The sequence below is a fragment of the Callorhinchus milii genome, unplaced genomic scaffold (genome assembly GCF_018977255.1).
Source record: "Callorhinchus milii isolate IMCB2004 unplaced genomic scaffold, IMCB_Cmil_1.0 Scaffold1, whole genome shotgun sequence".
In the NCBI taxonomy this organism is placed as follows: domain Eukaryota; kingdom Metazoa; phylum Chordata; class Chondrichthyes; order Chimaeriformes; family Callorhinchidae; genus Callorhinchus; species Callorhinchus milii.
The window spans coordinates 72098382-72109739 of NW_024704742.1; the positions used below are offsets into that span (position 1 = coordinate 72098382).

At 54.9% G+C, this 11358-nt stretch overlaps 1 protein-coding gene across 1 annotated transcript; it reads left to right on the plus strand.

Annotated features, from left to right (window-relative positions):
• Positions 1 to 3637: 3637 nt before the first annotated feature.
• Positions 3638 to 11358, plus strand: ankrd53 (ankyrin repeat domain 53). Its single transcript, XM_007908572.2, has 6 exons — positions 3638 to 3709; positions 5080 to 5231; positions 6732 to 6931; positions 8247 to 8411; positions 8660 to 8780; positions 10212 to 11358. The coding sequence occupies exons 2-6, from the start codon at positions 5088 to 5090 to the stop codon at positions 11073 to 11075; spliced, it is 1494 nt and encodes a 497-aa protein (XP_007906763.1). The 5' UTR covers positions 3638 to 3709; positions 5080 to 5087; the 3' UTR covers positions 11076 to 11358.

An 11358-nucleotide genomic window follows, 5' to 3' on the forward strand; every position in this document is an offset into this window, starting at 1 on the left:
CTTCTCCTCCCACATCCCTCTCTCCTCCACCAAGCTCTCAACCATCCTCTACCACCCTTGGAAAAGGCTAGCCCCTGAGACCCTCACAAAGGCCCTCGCATCATCAAACATCCTATCCCTTTGGCCTTCCACCCGCAGAGATCCTGAAGCAGCCGTCCAACTGCTCCATGATCACCTCTCCTCCACCTTCAAATCCCTCGTCCCCCTGAAATCCAGGACCATCTCCAAACTCACTCAATCCCCCTGGTACAACAACCATCTCCGCCGCCTAAAATCCCATACCCGGCTGCTCGAGTGCAGATGGCAGAAAACTGGCCTGATAGTTATGGCTCGAGCATCACAGTTACCGCCGTTCCTTGACACGCGCAAAAACGGCCTTCTACTCCAACATCATCATGGAGCCTAAACACAACCCTAAAATCCTTTTTTCCACCACCCACTACCTCCTCCGTTCCCCCCCTCAGGCCTCCTCAATCTTCGTATCAAATGCCAAGTGCGAGGAGGTCGTGGACTTTTCATCTAAAATTCACAACATCTGCCAGGCAGCCTCATCCACCTGCCCCTTGTCACCAACCATCAACCCCTCTCTGTCCCCCTCACCCTCCCCATCATTTGCTCCTACCACCACCCCCATCCTCATTCCTTCCTCCCCATTTCTCCCTCCTCCCTCTCACCCACCATCACCTCCATGAAACCCAGCACCTGCTGCCTCGACTCCCTCCCCACCAACTTGCTGGTCACCCAGCTCCCCCTCCTCTGCCCACTACTGGCTGACGTCATCAACCAGTCCCTCTCCTCTGGATCAGTCCCTGCCCTCCTCAAAACTGCTGTCATCACCCCCCTCCTCAAGAAACCTTTCCTCAAATCCCAGCCATTACCAATGCCCCATTTCTAATCTGCCCTTCCTCGCAAAAGTTCTAGAACGTGTTGTTGTCAATCAACTCCGCGCTCACCTCTCCTCCCACTCCCTCTTCGAGGCCCTCCAGTCCGGTTTCCGCCCACAGTACAGAGACTGGACTTGTGAAAGTCACAAACAACATCCTCTCTATCTGTGACCAGGGCTCCCTCTGCCTCCTCCTCCTGGATCTCTCTGCGGCGTTCGAACGCCTTTCCTCTGTCATCCACCTCAGTGGGACCACACTCGCCTAGTTCAAGTACTACCTCACAAATCGCCAGCAGTACATCTGCACAAACAGCTTCTCCTCCCGCTCTCTCCCGGTTACCTGCGGGGTACCCCAAGGATCCATCCTTGGCCCCTCCTCTTTCTGATCTACATGCTCCCTCTTGGGGATGTCATCCGCAGACATGGGGTACACTTCCACATGTACGGGGACAACACCCATCTCTATTTTTCCACCTCTCTTTGCGACCCCCAATCCCCCGATGTTCTGTCAGCCTGCCTCTCAGACCTCAGGCGCTGGATGAGCGCAATTTTCCTTCAGCTGAACGTTGACAAGATGGAAGCCACACTCTTTGGCTCTCGTCAACGTCTAAAATCTCATGGCTCTCATCTCCTCCACCTACCCGACCTCCCCCTAAAACTCTCCGAACCCGTACGTAACCTAGGGTCAGGTTCGACCCCTAATTATCCTTCCTCCCCCACATCCGCTCCCTCTCCAACACCGCTTTCTTCCACCTCCGACGCATGGCCCATCTCCACCAATACCTCACTCCAAAAGCCGCTGAAACCCTGGTCCATGCCTTTGTCACTTCTCGGCTGGCCTATTCTAACGTCCTCCTCCCTGGCCTCCCATCCACTACCATCCATAAAATCCAGATCATTCAAAACTCTGCCGCCCGTATTCTCACCCGCACCAAACTCCGCTCCCCGATTACCCCAGTCCTTGCCAGACTGCACTGGCTGCCTGTCCCAGAGAGGAACGACTTCAAGATCCTCACCCTTGTATTCAGATCCCTCCATTCCTCTGCACCCCCCTACCTCTCTGATCTCCTCTCTCCACAAAACAGTATCCGCTGCCTTCGTTCCTCCGGGTCTGGCCTCCTCCTCGCCCTCCGAGTCCTCCGCTCTGCCCTCGGCGGCCGTGCCTTCAGCCACTATGCCCCGAGGCTCTGGAATTCCTTCCTCACTCTCTTTGTCTCGTTCCCTCCCTTCCCATTTTCAGGTCTCGGCTGAAGACCTTTCTTTTCGACTGCGCCTTTGGTCACCTTCCTCCCCCTCCCCCTGGCTCTGCCCCGGGATCCGTTACTGTAAAGTGCTCCGAGACGCCGTCAGGAGTGGAGGGCGCTATAAAAATCCAAGCTGTTGTTGTTGTTACAAACCTACAATCTTTTCCCTTCAACTCCTCAATGAGCAAGTTCTCAAATTGATACAATAACGTTGAATTGATATAATAAACTTTTTTTTGGTCAAACGCTGATTAGTGTGAGGTTACTGGTGGATTTAGCTTGACGGGAAGTGAATGGGTGTCCCACAATCAGACACTTTTGACTTTCCTGTCATGGTCATCTTGTCCTGAGCCTGGCAGGTCGATAATACTCCAGGGCACCTCTGATGACAGCCCAGCCCATCGACAGGACCTGGAAGGGCAGACCAGTCACTGAGGGCAGGGAGTCATACCACGCAGCTTCTGTTAACCCTGCAAACCAAAGTCTTAATGGGTAGGGTGGTCCTAGCTGGGCTGTGCTCACACTCAGTGTGTGTGTGGGAGGGCTGTGCTCACACTCAGTGTGTGTGTGGGAGGGCTGTGCTCACACTCAGTGTGTGTGTGGGAGGGCTGTGCTCACACTCAGTGTGTGTGTGGGAGGGCTGTGCTCACACTCAGTGTGTGTGTGGGAGGGCTGTGCTCACACTCAGTGTGTGTGTGGGAGGGCTGTGCTCACACTCAGTGTGTGTGTGGGAGGGCTGTGCTCACACTCAGTGTGTGTGTGGGAGGGCTGTGCTCACACTCAGTGTGTGTGTGGGAGGATAGTGTCCACACTCAGTGAGTGTGGGAGGGCAGTGCTCACACTCAGTGTGTGTGGGAGGGCTGTGCTCACACTGTGTGTGGGAGGGCTGTGCTCACACTCTGTGTGTGGAAGGGCAGTGCTCACACTCAGTGTGTGTGTGGGAGGGCTGTGCTCACACTCAGTGTGAGTGTGGGAGGGCAGTGCTCACACTCAGTGTGTGTGGGAGGGCAGTGCTCACACTCAGTGTGTGTGGGAGGGCTGTGCTCACACTCAGTGTGTGTGTGGGAGGGCTGTGCTCACACTCAGTGTGTGTGGGAGGGCAGTGCTCACACTCAGTGTGTGTGGGAGGGCAGTGCTCACACTCAGTGTGAGTGTGGGAGGGCAGTGCTCACACTCAGTGTGTGTGGGAGGGCAGTGCTCACACTCAGTGTGTGTGGGAGGGCAGTGCTCACACTCAGTGTGTGTGTGGGAGGGCTGTGCTCACACTCAGTGTGTGTGTGGGAGGATAGTGTCCACACTCAGTGAGTGTGGGAGGGCAGTGCTCACACTCAGTGTGTGTGGGAGGGCTGTGCTCACACTCAGTGTGTGTGTGGGAGGGCTGTGCTCACACTCAGTGTGTGTGGGAGGGCAGTGCTCACACTCAGTGGGAAGTTTTTGTCTGTTTCTTGTCTCTATAGTCCGTCTTTATCTCTGTTTCTGTGTGTGTGTGTGTGTGTGTTTACCTGTAGCCATGGAGACGGCAGGGATTGGGCACAGAGAGAGCTGATGGTCCGGGTTTGTTCCCGGAGTTAATGTGGACAAAGTCAGTGGCTTATTGGACAGTGAGAGAGATACAGACACCCCATCCTCCCCTCCCTCCCTCCCTCCCTCCCTCCCTCCCTCTGCCTGTCTGTCTGTCTGTCTGCCTCTCCTCACTCAATCTATCCCTCTCCCTCACTCTCTCTTCATTCAATCTGTCCCTCCCTCCCTCCCTCTCTCCCTCCCTCCCTCTCTCCCTCCCTTCACTCACTCTGTCTCTCCTCACTCAATCTATCCCTCTCCCTCACTCTCTCTTCATTCAATCTGTCCCTCCCTCCCTCCCTCTCTCCCTCCCTCCCTCTCTCCCTCCCTTCACTCACTCTGTCTCTCCTCACTCAATCTATCCCTCTCCCTCACTCTCTCTTCATTCAATCTGTCCCTCCCTCCCTCCCTCTCTCCCTCCCTCCCTCTCTCCCTCCCTTCACTCACTCTGTCTCTCCTCACTCAATCTCAGTCTCTCTCCCTCACTCTCTCTTCATTCAATCTATCCCTCCCTCCCTCTCTCCCTCCCTCCCTCTCTCCCTCCCTTCACTCACTCTGTCTCTCCTCACTCAATCTCAGTCTGTGTGTATGTCACAAACCCTAACCCTCACCCTTACTCTCGCCCTCATTTTATCTCTTCCTCAATCTGTCTGTCACTCTCTCTCTCTCACTCTCAGTCCCTCGCCCTCACTCACTTTGTCGCTCTCACTCAATTACACTCTTTCTCTCCCTCCCTCACTCAATCTTTCTCTCTCCTCACTCTCTCATTCTCTCCTCCCTCTCCCTCTCGCCTCACCCGCGAGTGTGGAGCTGGGGGCTGCTCTCTCTCACTCCCTCTCTCTCACTCCCTCCTCCAGACTATGGGTTGGGGTCTGCTCTCTCACTCCCTCTCTCTCTCTCCTTCAGACTATGGGTTGGGGTCTGCTCTCTCATTCCCTCTCTCTCTCTCCTCCAGACTATGGGTTGGGGTCTGCTCTCTCACTCCCTCTCTCTCTCTCTCTCCTTCAGACTATGGGTTGGGGTCTGCTCTCTCATTCCCTCTCTCTCTCTCCTCCTGACTATGGGTTGGGGTCTGCTCTCTCACTCCCTCTCTCTCTCTCTCTCCTTCAGACTATGGGTTGGGGTCTGCTCTCTCATTCCCTCTCTCTCTCTCCTCCAGACTATGGGTTGGGGTCTGCTCTCTCACTCCCCCTCTCTCCTCCAGACTATGGGTTGGGGTCTGCTCTCTCACTCCCTCTCTCTCTCTCCTCCAGACTATGGGTTGGGGTCTGCTCTCTCACTCCCTCTCTCCCTCTCCCCCAGGCTATGGGATGGGGGCTATTCTCTCTCACTCCCTCAGAATGGGGGCTGGGGGCTGCTTTCCCTTACTCACTCATTCTCTCTCCCCCACAGGCTGTAGGATGGGGATGGCAACCAGGATGATGAAGCCATGGATGGGACTGAAGGTTCACCAGGATGAGCTGATGGCGGCCAGTATCGGGGACCTGACTTGGCTCCGGCTCAGCTTAAACAAGAACAAGGGCAACCTGGCCACGGACCAGGCTGTGAGTGTGATAACAAAAATAAATTACATTTGTATAGTACCCTTCACATCGGAAAGACGTCTCAGGGCATTGGACAATCAGAGGTTTTGGTTCCAAGCTGGGAGTTGGGGTTAGAGGAGAGGAGAGCAGGGTGTGTGGGGTTGGGAGGGTGACCGAAGGCATGGTCGATGAGGAAAGGCTCAGATGGGCCTTGAAGGAGACAAGGTAGAGGGTGAGGCGGAGGGATTGAGGGATAGAGTTCCAGAGTGTGGGGGCAAAGATGCTGAAAGCCCAACCACCAATGGTGGGATGGGAAGTGCGGGGGACCTGAATCAGGCCAAGCGGAGGGAGTGGACAGGCTGATATGGGGTTATGAGGTAGGAGAGTTAGGGGGAGCAAGACCATGGAGGGCCTTGAAGGTAAGAACAAGGGTTTTGTACTTGATTCTCTGAGGAATAGAGAGCCAGTGAAGCCGGGCAAGAATTAGGGTGATAGGTTCCCGGAGCCTGGTGCGGGAGAGGACACGAGCTGCAGAGTTCTGAATAATCTGCAGTTTGTGGAGGGAAGAATTGGGAAGTCCAGTGAGCAGACAGTTGGTGTAATCAAGCATGGATCAGGGTCTCGACAGCCTGTGGTGAGATGCGATGGCGGAGGTAGACAATGTTGCAGAGATGAGGAAAGTTGGAACGGGTCATGGCACAAATGTGGGGTTTGACAGTGCGTATGTGTGTGTGACTGTGTGTGTGACAGTGTCTGTATGTGTCTGTGTGTGTGTGACAGGCCACAGACCAGCATGTGAATCCAGAACTGTGGAGGAGTAAAGGGATTTGGATGTCCACGTACACAAATCACTAAAAACAAGCTCACAGGTACAAAACTTAAGGCTAATAGGATGTTGGCCTTTATTTCACAGGGGCCTGAATATAAATGAGAACAAATTGTGCTTCAACTATATAGAGCCTTAGTCAGACCCTATCTGGAGTACTGAGTTCAGTTTTGGGCAGTTTTCCTCTGGTGGAGGAGTCTAGTACAAGGGACATCATCTTAAAATTAGAGTTAAGCTTCAGGAGTGAAATCAATAGGCAGTTTTTCACCCAAAGTGTAGTGAAAATCTGGAACTCTCTTCCCCAAAAGGTTGTGGATGCTGGATCAATTCATATTTTCAAGACTGAGGTGGATAGATTTTTGTTAGATCAGGATGTCAAACAATATGGGGCAAAGGCGTGTAAATGGAGTTGAGGTACAGGTCAGCCATGATGTAGTAAAATGGTGCAACAGGCTGAAGGAGCTGAATGTCCTACTCCTGCTCCTATGTTTCCACGTGTGTGTGTGTGAGACACAGCCAGACAGAGTGATCAGTACGTGAGTCATTGACAGGGAAGGAATGTGTGTGTGTCTGTGTGCGAGTGACACTCTGTGTGTGTCTCTCTGTGTCAGGCTCACACAGTGAGTGACGGACACTCTCTGTGTCTTTGTATGTCAGGGCCACACAGGGACTAACACCAACTCTCTCTGTGTCAGGGCCACACGGCGCTCCACATGGCGGCCCTGCACAGCCGGCTGGACTCGCTGCGGGTACTGGTGGAGGAGTTTAACATGGACGTGAACCAGGCCAGTGTTGAGGGCTGGCGGCCGATACACATGGTCATCAGCAAAGGCCATCAGATCCGGGGTCTCCAGTGCCTCAAGTACCTGCTCAGCCACGGCGCCCAAACCGATGTGTAGGTCACAGGTTACCGTGAGGTGGGGGGGTGCACAGGGACAGCCCAATCTCTAGTCACCCCTGTCTGACATTGAATCCTGGACGAGAGACAACTTTCTTCAGCTCAATGTGCACAAAACTGAGGCCCTCCTGATTGGCTCACGTCAGCGCCTCCGCACCTCAGGTGCTGACAGCATCAGCATCCAAGGCTGCACTCTCCACCTCTCAAAGCCATCAGGAACCTCGGGGTTCTGTTCGACCCTGAGCTGTCCTTCCTTCCTCATATCTGCGCCACAACTGGCACCGCCTTCCATCACCTCCGAAACATTGCCAGACTACGGCACTACCTCACCCCTCACGCTGCTGAAACTCTGGTCCATGCCTTTATCACCTCAAGGCTGGACTATGGGAACTCTCTCCTCGCCTGCCTTCCCGGCACCTCCCTCCACACTGCAGGTCATTCAGAACTCTGCAGCTCGTGTACTCTCCCGCACCAGGCTTCGCGACCACATCACTCCCACCCTCGCTCGCCTCCACTGGCTCCCCATCCCCCAGAGGATCGAATTCAAGATCCTCACCCTCACCTACAAGGCCATTCACGGCCTCGCTCCCTCCTACCTCTCCGACCTACTAACCCCCTACTTACCTGCCGGTACCCTCCGTTCCTCAAGCTCCGGTCTGCTCCACATCCCCCGCCCTAACCGCCCTACCATCGGTGGCCGGGCCTTCAGCCTCTCAGCCCTGAGGCTCTGGAACTCCATCCCCCAGTGCCTTCGCCGCCTCCTCCCTTTCCTCCTTCAAGGCTGGTTTCAAGACCTTTCTCTTTGACCGTGCCTTCAGCTCCCCTCTCAACTCTCTACCCCCTCCTCGCTCCCTCCCCTAGTTAGTGGAGGCTCAAACCAACACTTGTCAAATGACCAGCTAGTGTCTATCTTCCTGTGTCTATCTTCCTCCGTTCCATGTTCCATGGCTCCAAGGTGACATGGAACATGGAACGGATTTTTAAATCGAGCCCACCCTCTGTGACGGTCTCTAGTCCAGTTCCTGAGCCAGGCGGGTCCGCAGTATTCCGGGGCACTGCTGATGACAGCACAGCCCAGCCTGGCTCATTGGCAGGACCTGGAAGGGCAGACCAGTCACTGGGGGCAAGGAATCCTCCCACTCAGCTCCTGTTAATCCTGCAAGCCAAAGCCCTAATGGGTAGGGTGGTCCTAGCAGGACAAGTGCGGTTTTGGATCCTCACCAGGTGAATGGTAGGTAATGGTTGGAAGCATTGACTGGGGGCAGGGTCTTTGACGCTGACGACTGACGTCTCCCCCCCATCCCCGAGACAGGCAGACGACCAGTGGGATGACCGCGCTCCACATGGCAGCTAACGAGGGGCTGCTGCACTATCTAATGACCCTGATCGAGGCCGGAGCCAATGTCAACATCGAGGACAACAGCGACCACAAGCCCATCGACAAAGCCAAGATCTGGGGTCGCCGTAGGTGTGCCAAGTGAGTCATCCCAGCAGAGCCCAGCTCAGCTCAGCCCAGCTCACCTTAGCTCACCCCAGCACAGCTCAGCTCACCCCACCCTCAGCACACCCCAGCACAGATCACCAGCCCATTCCAGCCCCAGACCAGTACAGCCCAGCCCAGTCCCCAGCACAGCAAAGCCTCAGCTCCCAGCGCAACCCAACCTAGCTGTGCGTCTCAAGCGGTTTCTGTGTGGTGTTGTGTCTCAGTCGGTGCTGTGTTGGCAGGTATCTCGCCAGCGTGATGTGGGAGAGTAACGCCAATGACATTGTGAAAGAAATGAACAAACTGGAGAAGATGAAGCCTTTGATGCTGGTGGAAGAAAAGTACATGAATGACATGGAAGAGGTGAGGTCTGGTAGGGAGCCGGGGAGAAGGAGGAGGGGGCTAGAACACTGGGCATTATTCCCTTCTCCATTCCCAATAGCTAGTTTCCGAGATCAGCCCAGCCTAGCCTAGGGTAGCCCCCAGCCAAGCACAGCCTAGCCCAGCACAGCACAGCCTGGCCAGGCAAGGCTGGAGCTCAGGGCTGGAGTGTGTGTGTGTGTGTGTGTGTGTGTGAGGTCCTTCCCAGCTGGTATGAACGGAAGTTCAGGCCTGGACCTACGTGACTGAACAGCCTTAGAAATGGCCGGATAAAGCTGTTTAGTTGTTAAGCAGAGCGGTGTGAAGAAAAAACCTCACTCTCTCGCGACAATCAGTAACCAGCGACCAGTGACAGTCCCTAGATTCATCTCTGGGCGGGATGTTTTGAGTTACGATGAGAGAGGTTGGGTAGACCGGGGCTATAACAATGACAACAACTTGCACTTCATGTAGGACAGTGTCCTATAAGCGCTTAACAGTGACGGAGACTGACGACAAGCCGGGGGGAGGGGGAAGGTGACCGTAAGCATGGTAGAAGAGGAAGGTCTTTAGTTGTGTTCTAAAAGTGGGGAAGGAGAGGCAGGGTGGAAGGATTGGGGGAGTTACAAAGCTTCGAGGCTTATTGAATGAAAGTGCGGCAGCTGATGGTGAAGCGCAGGGCACATGGGACATGCAGAAGGCCGGAGCCGGCGGAGTAGAGGCGGTGGATAGTGGAGTGGGAGTAAGCAGGTTGGAAAAGTAGGGAGGAGCCAGGTGTGAAGGGAATTGTAGACGATAGTACTTAAGTTACGAGGAGATGTGATTGAGGTATAAAATAATGACAGGAAATTGACAGGTTAGAGAGTAGACGATTCTTCCCTCTGAGGATCATTACAAGGGGCTGAGCCTTAACCTCAGAGCCAGGAGGGTTAGAGCTGAGGTTGAGCCTGAAGCTCAGGATGAGCCGGAGAGGGGGAAGGTGACTGTGAGCACTATGGAAGAGGAAGGTCTTTAGTTGTGCATATCCTCACGCAGCACTGTAAGAGTGGGGAACATTAGGCCCCAGAGAGATCTGGAGACAACCAATAATGTATGATAAGAGACAGACAGGGTGGTGAAGGCAGAGCATGGGCATGAAAACAACTACCAGTAAACTGGCGGAAAAGGCTTGGTGGGCTGAATGAGACCTCCTAATGTGCCTGTTTTACTACGTTCCAACACAGGGATTTAACTCTGGCCCTGTGAGGCCTAAGACACAGTCAAGTTAAGGGCTGCAAAATGGGAGGGCTGACAAGGGGATTGGGTTGGGTGCCTGGTTTACAACAATCACAACTTGCATTTGAAAGAGGGGCAAGGTGGAGTGATTGGGGTAGAGAATTTCAAAGCTTCAGAGCAAAGTAACTGAAAGTGTGGTTACTGAGGTGATCTCTGCAGGAGGAGAAGGAGTACTTTAATAACGAGGCCTTCAAGTGGTGGTTGGAGAAGAAACACATGCGTAATATCCTGGACAAACCTACTGCCTTCTACAAGAAACGCAGCAATGCGCCCACGGAATGGCTGAAACAACGCCGTGATTCGCTCATCCTCAACCAGAGCTCCGACCAGCTCAAAGCCGCCCAGGAATTTGGCATCAAGAAGAGCCGGGGGTCGTGCCGGAAGGCGACCCCTCCTCGGGACTGGATCAGGGAGCTGCGGAGACGAGCGCACCCCAAGGAGCTCGACGACCAGACCACCATGGCAGTAGTGGGCACGGCCCGCAAACCACGCTGGAACCCCAGCACCAACCCCAGCACCCACCCCGTCACCAAAATCAACCGTCCGGTAATGCTGAGAACAACCGTGGACCCCAAGAGGGTGCTGAAGGATTATAACTTTGAGCCGTTTTTCCGGCTTGGGGTGAGCAAGATGGGACGTCCCGAGCTGCGCACATACATTGGCTGGCAGGTAGGCCGAATGCCCAGCCTTCCTGACCACGTCATCAGGAAAAACCTCTTCCCCTTCACAGTCTTCTCCCGCCTGCACTACCCCGAGAACTTCCGCTCTCCCAACATCCTTACCGTCCTGAGGAAGCGCCGGCCCCCAAGCGACCGTCTCCCCGTCTCTGAGATAGGACTGCACCTGCGGGAGGTCCTGGAGCCCGAGGCCTTCACTGCCTACACACAGACCCCCACCGACAAGCCCCCCACCCCCAAACCTCCCACTACCAAGCCCCCTAAACACGACCTGTCTGCCTGCCTCGTCCCTCAGCCCCCCACACACACGCAGCCCGCCGTCAGCACTTACTGCTCGCAGCCCTGACACAGCCAGACACTGGATGGTGAGCGGTGGGGACTGGACAGTGAGGGGCAGAGACTGGATGGTGAGCGGTGGGGACTGGACAGTGAGGGGCAGAGACTGGATGGTGAGCGGTGGAGACTGGACAGTGAGGAGCAGAGACTGGATGTCTGAAGTGTCTTGCTTACATTGGGAATGTGAATGATCCCTGCACCTGCTCGCCAGGGCCCAAAGGTCACTGTGGTATCTGCTGTGGTCACTGCCCCACCTAGTCGCACATCAGACATTTCCCTCCCATCTCCCTCCC